This window comes from Nannospalax galili, unplaced genomic scaffold (assembly GCF_000622305.1).
Source record: "Nannospalax galili isolate Female #2095 unplaced genomic scaffold, S.galili_v1.0 scaffold639, whole genome shotgun sequence".
In the NCBI taxonomy this organism is placed as follows: Eukaryota; Metazoa; Chordata; class Mammalia; order Rodentia; family Spalacidae; genus Nannospalax; species Nannospalax galili.
The window spans coordinates 2,125,857-2,138,045 of record NW_008344644.1 but is presented as its reverse complement, the minus strand read 5'-3'; the positions used below and the strand labels follow the sequence as shown (position 1 = coordinate 2,138,045).

The following is a 12,189-nucleotide window of genomic DNA, read 5'->3' as shown; positions in this document are numbered from 1 at the left end:
AAATTTAAAGTAAAATTAAATCTCATTCTTTTTTGTAGTGTGGGGCAGGCATCAGAAAAATACGAATGCCATTTCTAAACTAGAATTTAAGAGAAAAAGCCCTTTAGTTGAAAAGTCTTACTTGTAAAATTAAGTTAGTATTTTAAAACTTCATGAGAGTTTATGACTGCTAATCCAACATTCCTGGCTGTTTTATGTTTTACTCTTCCAAGCTTTCCATCAGTGTCATTCTTTTCTAACATAAAAAGTGCACATTGTCTCTTTTTTTCAACCTCACAAACAGCATAATTGGTTAAAGCCAAGTGTAGCATTTTAAGTAATAGTATAGATCAATTTAAAGCAGATTGGCTCAGAAGGCAGCTTAAGCATTGAAAATTAAATTTGATGTAGTCTAGACAAGTGATCCTGATAATATCTTTTCCAGAATTTCCTAGATTGCCTGTCTAGACTGCTCTAAATTCCCCAGGTAATTGCATAATCATCTTCCTCCTGACTTCTTAAACATTCTGGAATGGTATTTCCCAATTTATAGTATTCATGAAAATCAAAATCACTGAGCTTCTTAAGGTGGACTTTTTTCAAAAGCTCTGAGTTTCTAGGAAAATACTTGTGCCCTGATACCTCATTTCAATGGACCTCAGATGGGAAGCTAAGTTTATTTATTATATCAGTGGAGGAGATCCTGAGTAAATGGCCTGTACCTCTCCAGTCCCCTACCAGCCCACCCATAGAGAAACAACGAATAGATGACTTGAGCGGTATTAGACTGTTCACTCTACAAAACAGCAACCATATACGGGAGGGGGGACATCATAGGAAAATAAAAATGCATGGATGATATATGGAATTTTAACACAATAATCACAAGCATAGTGTAAGCCTCAGTGTTTGAAAATGAGGGAATTAAAATAAGCACAGAATCACCCAGCAAAGAAAGTCCATTGGCATTATTTATAGCCTCAGATGAGATGAGGGATATTAAGAGGTAAGATGACAATTATCACAAGAAAAACAGCAACAGCTTTCAGTCTAAGATACAGGTCTCATAACCATAGTGATTGTTCTTTTTTTCTAGATTAGACACGTAGATGCAGTGAATAAAGCAGCTCTCTGCAGGTCGAGTAGCTGAAACTGAAGAGAGGTTGAATACTACCCTGCAGTCTGAGGTCAGGGGACATGCTTTGAGCAGTGATGAGATTAGAATTTGTGAGTTTCTATAGCACAAAGTCTCAATCAAGCAGATGGAAAGCAATTAGAAGTAATGAGTCAACATGAGTCTCATGTAACTTACATAGATATGTAGAACCACAATGCTTTTACTTTGATTTACATATTATGAGACAGCATCCCTAAGAGTAAAGTAACTCTTCCAGTGGTCCACAGTTAGCAATTTTTAGAGAATTATCTAAAACCTACTGTGACACGGCAATCCACGTCTTTGACACTACTGTACGCTAGGAGATTCCTGACCACTCTAGCAGGTTCCTAATACTGCTCATCAGGTACAGAATGCAGCTCTCTTGGGCTTCTCCACAATACAGAAAATTGGGTTAATCACCCTGGGTTCAACTGTTGGGATCCCTGATAGAAATCAGTAGCTTCACACTTGGGAAAGTAGCTGAGAAAGAATTATTTAATCAAAAGGAGCTGAAAACATTAAGTGTATATTCCTCAGGGCCTTGTGAATTTATTCCTAATTTTCTCAACATGAAAAAAGAGACTTAAAGAGGAGTTCTTTTCCTTAAATCACTTTATGATGAATACTCTGAATATGCTGATAGATGATGACTGTATCAGCAAGGCTTTTGAGGAAGAGGAGAAAGAATGGGAGGAGGGGCATGGGCATACCTAAATTGATGAATACTTGGGAAAGTGTCCTCAAATTCCTGTTCTCAGTAAGGAAACAGCAGAACATTATTGGTTTTAACTTTGGAAAGACATAACCTGTCACATGTCTTCTTATTTGAAGAAGCATAACAGGAACTATCTCAACTTTTTGCTTTTGAATCAAAACAACACATTCTTATCACCATAGGACACCTGAAGAAAATGTAGCAGGAATCTAGAATTAAAAAAAAAAAAGTGACTAACATGTAAATTGGAACTTATCTTTAGGATTCCAGAAATATTCTGTGAACAAATCCTTTATTTGTTGAGCATTTCTGAATTCCAATTTGGAAGGAAATTCTGTCATAAATGATTTTCTCACCACATGAATACTCCCTCTTCTGAGAATTTAGTGCCAAAAATGACAAAAGTATTTATAATTGAAGCAATTGAGAAGCCCAGCTCACAAACAGCTTTCAACATTACCAAACACTCCTCATTTCAATTTTGACTCAAATTTACTTAACTATAATTCTCATTAAAATTTCTGGTTACAACATCCTTCAGTAGACATACTAGTGATATTTTTTTCAGACCAATGTAATAGCCGCAAACAAATAAGCAAAGCTTAACAGGGCAAGAATCTAAATGTGAGATGTGATCTTTGAGCTCATACATGAAGAATATCTTTCTTAACCAGAGACAGAAGAACATGACTGGGATGCTACTAGCTTGAGCTGTGGAGGGGTTTAGGCAACACACAAATGAAGGAGGAAAAAACATACATTGAGCTTGTTATGTCAGCCTCACATGCAATGTGGACTGACACTAACTGTAGGGGCGAACAAATGCTTTCTTCCTTCCTCCTATTCCATGGTTATTATTGAGTGATGGACTCATTGTTTTATATTCACAGACTAAAATTAAGAACATCTGAGTTTGAAGTAGGTCCCCATGAATAGTGAACCAGAAGTTAAATGAGCTGAAGAAATTAGTAATGAATCATTTAAGGAGGAAGGAGTCAGGGACGAAAAAATGTTTTTAAAAACCAGCTTTACCTCAGGATGATGTCCAATTTCAATATAGGTGCAAATTGGATGAAAAGCCCCAGTTCCACAGGCATATAAGTGAGTCTGATTATAAGCCTTAAGGACCTTGATGAAATTAGCACATTCTTTCTGTAAGACAAAAGGCAGACCAGTGAGTTCTAGCATTCAGCCTGAATGAAAAATTCTCTAGGGTACTGGGCATGCTGGGGCAAATTCTGTGTGTAATCCTTTCCCAATTCGTTAGAGCTCATTTATTGTTCCATATAATTACATACATTAAAATATTCAATTCTTACACTTTGAGGAAAGAAATATAATGTGCCATTCATAACTCTTTCATTAAAGCTATTTCCAGTACATATGGCTTTTCTAAAATGGAGGACTGAAGCAAATTGCTAACTAATCTATTACTCAAACAAGATGATGGTAAAATTTTTCTTACAAAAATTACATTTGAGGTACATTGGGAATGAAAACCAAAAAAAAAAAAAGACAAAATTAACTATAAAATTACAACTAAAAGCTAATATAAAATTAATCCCCATTAGAAATTTATTTTGATTGCTTTCAAATGAATTTTCATATGTTTCATAATAATTTTTGTTTTATTGGTCACAGACTTTCTTAGTGATTTTTTTTCAGTCAAATATCTAAATTAAACACTACAGAGATAATTATAAATGCAGATAAAGATCTAAAGCAGTCTACTGTGTAAGCAATGTTGGCTCACATATTGGAGGACCATGTTGATTCTGGTGTTTCTAAGTGTGCTATGTCCTCAAAGCCTTCTCTGCGACCTGTGACTTCTCAGGTGTGAACTCAGAATGCATCTGGACTTATGTAGTCAAGTGGAGTTTATAACTGAAGTGTTATAACCATCTGAATACATTTCCACATGATACTTGTATTCAGTATTTGCAGCTGAAGATTTGAATCTTAACTCCACTGGCCCATAAAATAAGGTGCAGACAAATTTAACAGAATAACTGTCTTTTAAATTCAAGGAACTACAGTTCAACCTATCTGATCCTTCTAGAATGAAACCTGATACTGTCCCTTGAATATATTTTCTTTAAGATGAATTACACTAATTTGAAACAAAAATTAAGTTTCAAGTTGTGATGCCTCATGCTTTCTTAACCATAATGTATAGTTTGGGTAGAAAGAATAATAATAAAAGCAAATTCTTTGACCATTTTGTTAATTAAATCCTGAATTTTTTAAAGACATTGTAACATAAAACTGCTATGTGAAATCAACTAACTTTTTAAGTTTTCTGTTATGAGGAAAAAATTCATAGCTTAAAGAGTATGTGTACCCTTTTTATTACTTTGAACAGGTTACCTCCTATTCAAAAGAACTGTGCTTTGAAGCAAATAAAACTTCATTCCCACCATTCTTGAAAGCAAACTTTTCATTATGTAACAGTTTCTCCTCCTTCCCTAGAGGACAGGGCATGAATGCCTGGGCACAGGAAGGATCTTGGGGAAGGGAAACATCTGATAAACTCATTTACAAATGAAGCATTCATGAGTTTTACCCACAGGATATATTTGTACTCTTTAAAAATTCAGTCATTTTCAAAGAAGCCATTTTTAGGAAATTTTTACTTTGAAACATGTAGGTGGTCACATACTCTGCTTTTAAAAAGACAATCATCCTTCATTGTGGGCTCAATATTATCATATTCAAGACGACAAATAAAGAGTTCCAGCACCATATGTCAAAATCAAGATACTGGCTGCACATGCATTGCTAAGCAAATGGATATTCTAATAAACAGTGGTGGCAGACCCAGATGGTTGCCTTGTTCATTTCAGAAAAGAATAAGACCAGTTGGTTTGTGGGCCACACCTGTAAAGATGTGCATGCCATTTTGCACACAACGTAAATTCTCTAGTTTCATAGTTAACACCCAATGCTGCCCAGCAACTTAAGAGTATAACTTAGCTCTCTGTAATAAAAACGGAAAACACTATTATTAGTATGCATACTTGCAAACACAAAGAAAGGGTCATGTTACCCCTACAACTGTTAAGAATTTTAATGCTAAAGTTTTTGTGAGTTCTTTATTTCTTATAGATTAGATAACCAATTAGCAATTTACCACTGACCAAGTATGTCTTTCCAAATAATCTAACAGGTTATAATTAATGCCCCTCTCCCAAAAAAACCTCCCTAAGCCCTTGAAAGCCACAAAATTGGACCACATTGAATATCAAATTCTCAATTTGTTCCCTATTAACTGTTAAAAAAGAACCACTATAGTATGATAACTATTCTTCTACAAAGCTGCTGGAACAAAATCAATCATAGTACTGGAGCTGTGAAACCTGGCAAAGAGTTCTACGAAGTCTGCTGATAAGTGAGTCTATCTGTGTTACAGAGAAAGGAGTCCCACCCTATTGGCCCGAGGCCTGGAATGATCTCCTTCATTTCCTCCCTTGAAATCTTTTACTTGGCAGCAAGTTGTATTGTTGCCATGCCCTGGGGCTACCTTGGTATTATTTTTGAAACTAAAGGTTGGTGAAAATAGAATGGGAAGCAATTCCTTGAGTTTAGAGGGTGAAAAGATGGTTTCAGGAAAACAAAGGAATGGAATTAAATACTTTCAGAAATGGTTAAAAATAGCTGAAGGAAGAATCCTGTGCCACCAAGGAGGAAGAAAGCACACCAAAGGAACTGAACAGAGAAGAACCAAAAAGTGAAAGACATGTTAGGAAGGATTTGTTCTTAAAGGAAAGTCGACATGAAAGTATCATTTCTGTCATTCATGTGCTTTCCTCTCGAGTTTGTTGCTGCCAAGCTTTTTGAGTGTTCCCAAACAGGATATTCATTTTATTTGGAGGCTGCCTGGACATTCCTCTGAAAAAGGAAGCGTGGCAGCAAGGAAACACACTTCACACATTGCTGCTCTGGAGAGACAGAAGACGAGTGTTTCTGACCTTTCCTTGAACCGTGACGTTTCTTAAAACTCAGAATGTAATGTACTTTTTGGCATTAAACTACTGCACTGCTTTGCTCCACATTGGCGGATTTACGGCTCAATAAAGACAGGGCAGTCAGTTCAAAATGAATTCACTTTTCAAGCCTTGAGCCTTTGTGGAACTTAAACTGATATACACAGACGAATTTAGCAACATGTCGCCTTTCTGAGAGTCAGCAATCACACTGACCTCCAGCATCAACAGCATTCCAAAACTGTTAGTTTAGGAATAAAAGTAAAAGCAGTTATAAGCCAATAGGACTTTGGGCCACACCTGAGGGATGAGGATTCATCATGCTCCAAGACAGGAGCTTGCAGTTGACTTTTAGGGGTTCTAGCCTTTTTGATCACATGAATAATTTTAGGTATAAAATATTAGCCTAAATTTGGAAAGAAATTTAAAGAATATCTATCACTGAAAATGATAGATGAGCCCAAAGCACAGGGAATCAAAAACAAACACTACAGATACGTAGCACTGATTACACTGCATTACACAGAATTCTCCTGGACGGTTACAAAAATAATGTCCATCCATCTGTCAAAACAACTGCTCCATGCATGAAAATTCAAACAGAGCAGAGATGTTTTTAACTAACTTTGGATCATTAAGCTTTCTACAAAAGAACATAATTTACCTCCGATTCCAATTACCTCCTTGCCTGTCCTTAAATTATGGACAAAATAGTGAAAATTTAATCCAGATAAAGAAAGAATAGAGAAATGGGGAGGAGACGGTGAACATGAACAATCTCTATTCAAATATATTCAGCTCATGATTAAATCAAGCAACTTGTTCTGGTTCAAATATAAACCAGCCCCAAATGAATGGGGATAGAATAGCACTGCCTCAGGTCAGTGACAATTCATTTCTTTGAAAAAATCAATAGTTTCTGTGTCATCAGTTGCTTATGCGGAAATATTGTAATGTATAACCTAGCAGCTGGGAAAGCAAAGGAATCTCTATCAGGATTTGAGAATGCATTCTTCAGGAAAATCCATTAATAAGCTTAATTCCTGAAGTTAATCTCTTGACTCTCTTCTCTGGTCCATTTATTTGGCAAGCAGGCTGACTACTCTGAGCTTCATGCCAAAGCAGTAATCCATGAGATTGTCCCTGTCACTCAATTTATCCCTCCTTCTACTTAAGTCGTTCCATATTTACCTAGCAATAATGCTTTGTCTTTTTCCTTTTTGAATTCTGCTGTTAGAGCTGTGATCTGATCATCCTCAATCATGTCTTTCTAATACTTCAACAATCACTAAAGATGTTATAATTCTCTTCTTCAAAGAGGCAAATCTATAAACCTGACATTCAGCTATGTTCTAATTATCATACTACCTATCTAATGTTGAATTTGTGACTTATAACATATATACCTTTATCATAACATAATTCATTGATCAAAGCACAGAAACAATCTCTGTTTAATCATGTCAGAGGGAGGAGAGATAAAAGGAAGCTCAGCTTGTAGAGATTACAGATTTCCCTTCTTCCATTTCCATTGTTTCATAACAAAAGTTAAAATTGTTTTGGGGGCTGGAGTGATGTCTCAGGGGTTATAAGCACTTGCTGCTCTTGCAGAATACCAGGGTTCCAGTGCCAGCACCAATAGGGATACTAACAGCCATCAGTAACTCCAGTTCCAGAGGATCCAATACCCTCTACTGGCCTCTGTGGGCACTGCACACAGATGGTGCACTTACAACATGCAGGCAAATACCTCACCATATGCATATGATAAAAATAAATTTTTAAACATCGTATTGGTTAGAGTCCTCAATGAACAAAATGCTAAAGAGCATTATATATTTATTAATGTAAAATGTTCCTTTAACATATCTCTTAATTCAGACTAAGAAGTTTCAGTACCATAATGGTGACACTGATATATATATATATTCAGGTAGAAGTGGATAGTCCACATAGATAATCAGTGACTCTATTCCTTTTCTTTATGTTTTAAAAAATCCCGTGTGAGAATATTAAAAAGTGAAATATTGGAAAGAAATTTATTTATTTATTTATTTATTTTTTGTCTGTTTTGAGACAGGGTCTCCCTGTAGCTCCAGCTGGCCTGGAACTCTCTATGTAGACCAGGCTGGTCTTGAACTCACAGATATCCACCTGCCTCTGTCTCCTGAGTGTTGGGATTAAAGGTGTGCACCACCACACCTGGCTAAAAAAGCATTTTTATCATATAAAAAGAGTTGAAAATCAGTTAATTGCCTATGGAGTTAATGAGTCATTGCAGTGAAGATGCAGAGTCATAGGTTCAACTACATCTCTTCAAAATTTATATCTGGATGCCGTTGCTCAGAGAAATCTGGATTGTGAATGTATTTGCAGATAGATCTTGAAGACATGACTAAGGAGGCCCTTAATTTAATCTGCCTCATATCCTGGAATGAAGAGGACATTTAGACACACATGGAGACATTGGGGCATGAGAGCATATAGGACAGACTGAGAGAGACAGCAAGAGGGGATTTTAGACACAAGCCAGGAGAGCGGCCTCAGGAAGCACACTGCACATGCTTTGGTCTTTTATCTCTAGCCACTAATACAGTGACAAAATTAATTCAGTTGCTCAAAAATCACGCATTATGGTTTTGTGTTAAAGAACCCTAAGAAACAAACAAAAATACAAAAGAGACTGTGGGTATGTTGGTTGTTAGAAGATACATGCTGTTTAGTTAAAAGATATTTATAGATATTATTGCTAAAATTTTAATTTTGTCAGATAAAACAACATAGTGGAAAGATTTCCTTACCCGTCAAGCTGTGATCTCTCTGCTTTGTACAGAATTAGATATAAAAGAGAGATTTCACAAAATTTATTAGTTCTGGCCCATTTTAACAAAATATTTCTTCAAGAAATTGAGAATATAATCGTTTCCTGAAGAATTTACACACACCTATGTGTCCATATATACATATATATGTTGATGTACATTCATGCATATGCATATATAAATCTGTATGAATTATTTCTGATTACAATTATACTTTTCAAACTTAAACTTTGTTTACATTTATTGGCATGTAATGATAATTTTGATTTAAATATATTCTTTTAAAAATATATATTCTTAAGTAAGCTAAGAAAATCATACAGGATAATTCAAATGAATGTATGAAGTTAGAAGAAATAATATTGAGATAGTCATCTATTTTCAGTTGTTATTTTAATTGACTGAGCTGCGCTAGAATCCCCAGGCATCTTCTGTTTTCTGTGTGACTCTCAGTGTGTTACTCAGGATCCTTGGTCTTCAATATGCTCATCTAAAAAAGTGATTAATGATACATTCATACAAAGCAATTATCTTGATGTGTAGCATGTATTAATTGAGTAGCCTTTCTTCAACAACCATTCTTTATTGATTATCATAAAAAATTTGATATCCATGATAAAATTCTTTCTATGTATCACTCATACAAGTCTGGCTTCGGAAGAAATTGGAACTGATGGATATTATCTTACAACAGAATAGCTCATTACAAATGTCTGTAAGGGGATTGTGGTTTTGACCTATTTAAAATACACAAACGGACATATACAATCATTATCATTTTTTTCTAAATATGATGTTTCTCTCCTTTTAAGTGTATATTGAATTGTAAAATCAATAAATTATATTAACTTCAATATAATTTGATGCTCAAGCAATATCTAGCATTGAGTACTCATGAAATAGATACACACGAATATGTATCCATGCACAAATATAATCTATATGTCATATTACATGTAGCATATACTATAATAAAGATGCATTTAGTATGTTCAGTACCTTATTTTAATATAGGTCAGCGATGACATACTCCTGACACATTACAGATAAAATAAATAGCTTCAGTGTGTGGAATTACTTTCAATATTTAGAGATATCACAGTTTCTGCATCCAATTTCCCTACAACCTCTCATAAAATCAGTAAATATAAACTAACATTAAATGATCTAAACAGAACTTGAGGAAAGATTAACGCTATTTTTTAGACATGATGGAGCTTTATTTTTCTTTTATTGCTATCCTTCCAAATAAAGAACAAAGTATTCAAAGTTGACTCAAGGATATTTATCTCAAGACAGAACATGTCATCTCCATGGAAAATATTCCAAGAGTCTAGACTAAATCTGCCATATGTTGGTCAGTGTGCCCACAAAGATTAGTGGAAATCCATTTACATAGATTTCCAAGAATGCAAAAAAAGAGAATGTCAGTGACAACTGTCAGAAAATACATGTGACTGGAACTCAGACAACTACTCTTGGTGAAGTCAGAAGAGGTGATGCAAAATGCCTTCCCCAGGGTCCTTGTAAAAACAATGCTAATGAACCTTCCAAAAGGACAGTGTTTGTTGTACTTTAAATTTAAGTACCATGCTGCAATGGCAAACTATGTGATCCAATCAAACCTAAATTATAATTAGTTGGCCATTGCCAAATATTTAACATTTTTTTGACCACTTAAAAATACAATTGAAAGTTCCTATAAGGACCATGATTTGAAATTCCCTTTTTCTGAAAAGAAGTTTCCATTTCAAATGCTAGTTTGCAAGTAAAAAAAAAAAAAAAAAAAAAAAAAAAAAAAAAAAAAGTACCTAAAATCAGCCTGTGAATGCCATACACATGCACACCCACACACAAACATGCACATACACATAAGAGAGAAGCAAGTATTTATCACCAGTCATTGAATTATTCTAATAGAAGTAGTGCATTGAGATCAACATCAAGTGTTTTGTAAACTCCCAGTGTTCAGTCATTAATATGACCCCTGAACACTGAATTTAAACTGTAATTCGTAAATTCAGATCATTTGATATTTATTCCCAAGCATAAATGCATATACCAGGCACAGACATATGAAAATCTAAATTCAGTTCTGTGACATTTAATGAGAAAGGCCTTTGCAAGCCTTCATCAAAAATGTGTTAGGTATATAACTGTGGTACTATCTGCTTTCACTAGGGAATCATATTTAGAAAGTAATTACAACAGTTATTCATAAGACTGTCCTCAGTGTCAATAAAAATCATAAACAATATTACCAACAGTTATAAATTATATATATTTTATTTTTTATGATAGAGAAAGTTATCCCACTATGATTTTATGTATTAGATACCAGCACAAGACATGTTGCTCCTGGGACAGAGGGACAGAGGGTTTAATACTCATAGAAACGCAAAAGCCTGAATAACAGCAGTTATTGTGCAATTCCATTTTGATTGTGAGAAGACCAGATAATATCAACACAGAATGGATGGCATTATCGAAAAGAAGCTATATTTGCATAAACTTCATATTTTAAAATGGTGTGTGTCACGGCACAGTGGGTGGAGATGTTGTGTGAAAGAGGAAGTTGCTATCTTAGTAAGCATGCCTTGGATCCACAGGAGGATTTTACCTCAATTCCCAAAGCTGCTTGAAACCAGCCACTTGTTTCAGAGGGATAGCTTCTTTTCCAAGGATTTTAACTTCACAAATATTCTGAAAAGTAATCTGTAGCATAGCAGTCTATGCCATTGCTCACAGTGATAATGTAAGAGATCTATACACAAGAGCTTGGAATTTGAAACTTTATGATATTTTTAGTCTTTCAAATTAGAAAATCATTTTAGCTAACCAGTTAACAAAAATTTAGCAAGCATTAGAGTGCCTAAAAATAAAAGAAACAAAAAATACAGAAGGCTGGTGACAACTTTGAACTCTGAAAAATGGAGCAACATTTAAGCTTTGTCATGTAAATGGGGTATATTATGACTTACGATGCATATGTAACTTCAAGTTCTCAATTGTGTTACTTTTGGCAAAAATTATAGTTGTTAAGGTCTTGCAATGTTAGCAAATGATAGATAATGTATGTTTTAATATATGATAGAATTAAATGTTATAACAGTTAAGAACAGCAAAATGAACTCCTCAGAATTTCAAGAAGTCCTGATGTTTCAGGTACATGATACTACACTTTTAAATGTAGGCAGAGAAGGAATGTTGAGAATCTGCTTTTTTGGGTTCCTCTCAGATGGTTGAAATTTTGATTTCCAATGATGTTCAAAATATTTCTAGCAGTCGTACGGTTGCCATTTGGTTTTATTGAAACAGTGCAAAGAGAGATGGTTTAGTAGGATAAACAAAGAAGATTCGGAGAGATATTGATTCAAAACAGATTCTTTTACTAGCTTAGCCCATATTCAGTTTTCATTTGCAAAGGAGGGTCAAGGAAGTTAAATCCATCAATAGAAACGTTATTGTGAATCACAGTGGATTTAAAGCCTTGGAAAATATCAAAAAAGTTGAGTACAGTACAGAAATCAG

At 34.7% G+C, this 12,189-nt stretch overlaps 1 protein-coding gene across 11 annotated transcripts in view; it reads right to left on the bottom strand.

Moving 5' to 3' along the window:
- Nucleotides 1–12,189, bottom strand: part of Sema3a (semaphorin 3A) — a 540,175-nt gene that overhangs the window by 143,107 nt on the left and 384,879 nt on the right. For 10 of the 11 annotated variants that reach the window (XM_029567263.1, XM_029567262.1, XM_029567260.1 and 7 more), the window contains one exon: nucleotides 2,886–3,005. The exons of the other annotated variant lie outside the window; for it this stretch is intronic. In XM_029567263.1, coding sequence (XP_029423123.1) covers nucleotides 2,886–3,005 — 120 coding nt within the window. The remainder of the gene's footprint in view (nucleotides 1–2,885; nucleotides 3,006–12,189) is intronic. 11 annotated transcript variants of the gene reach the window in all.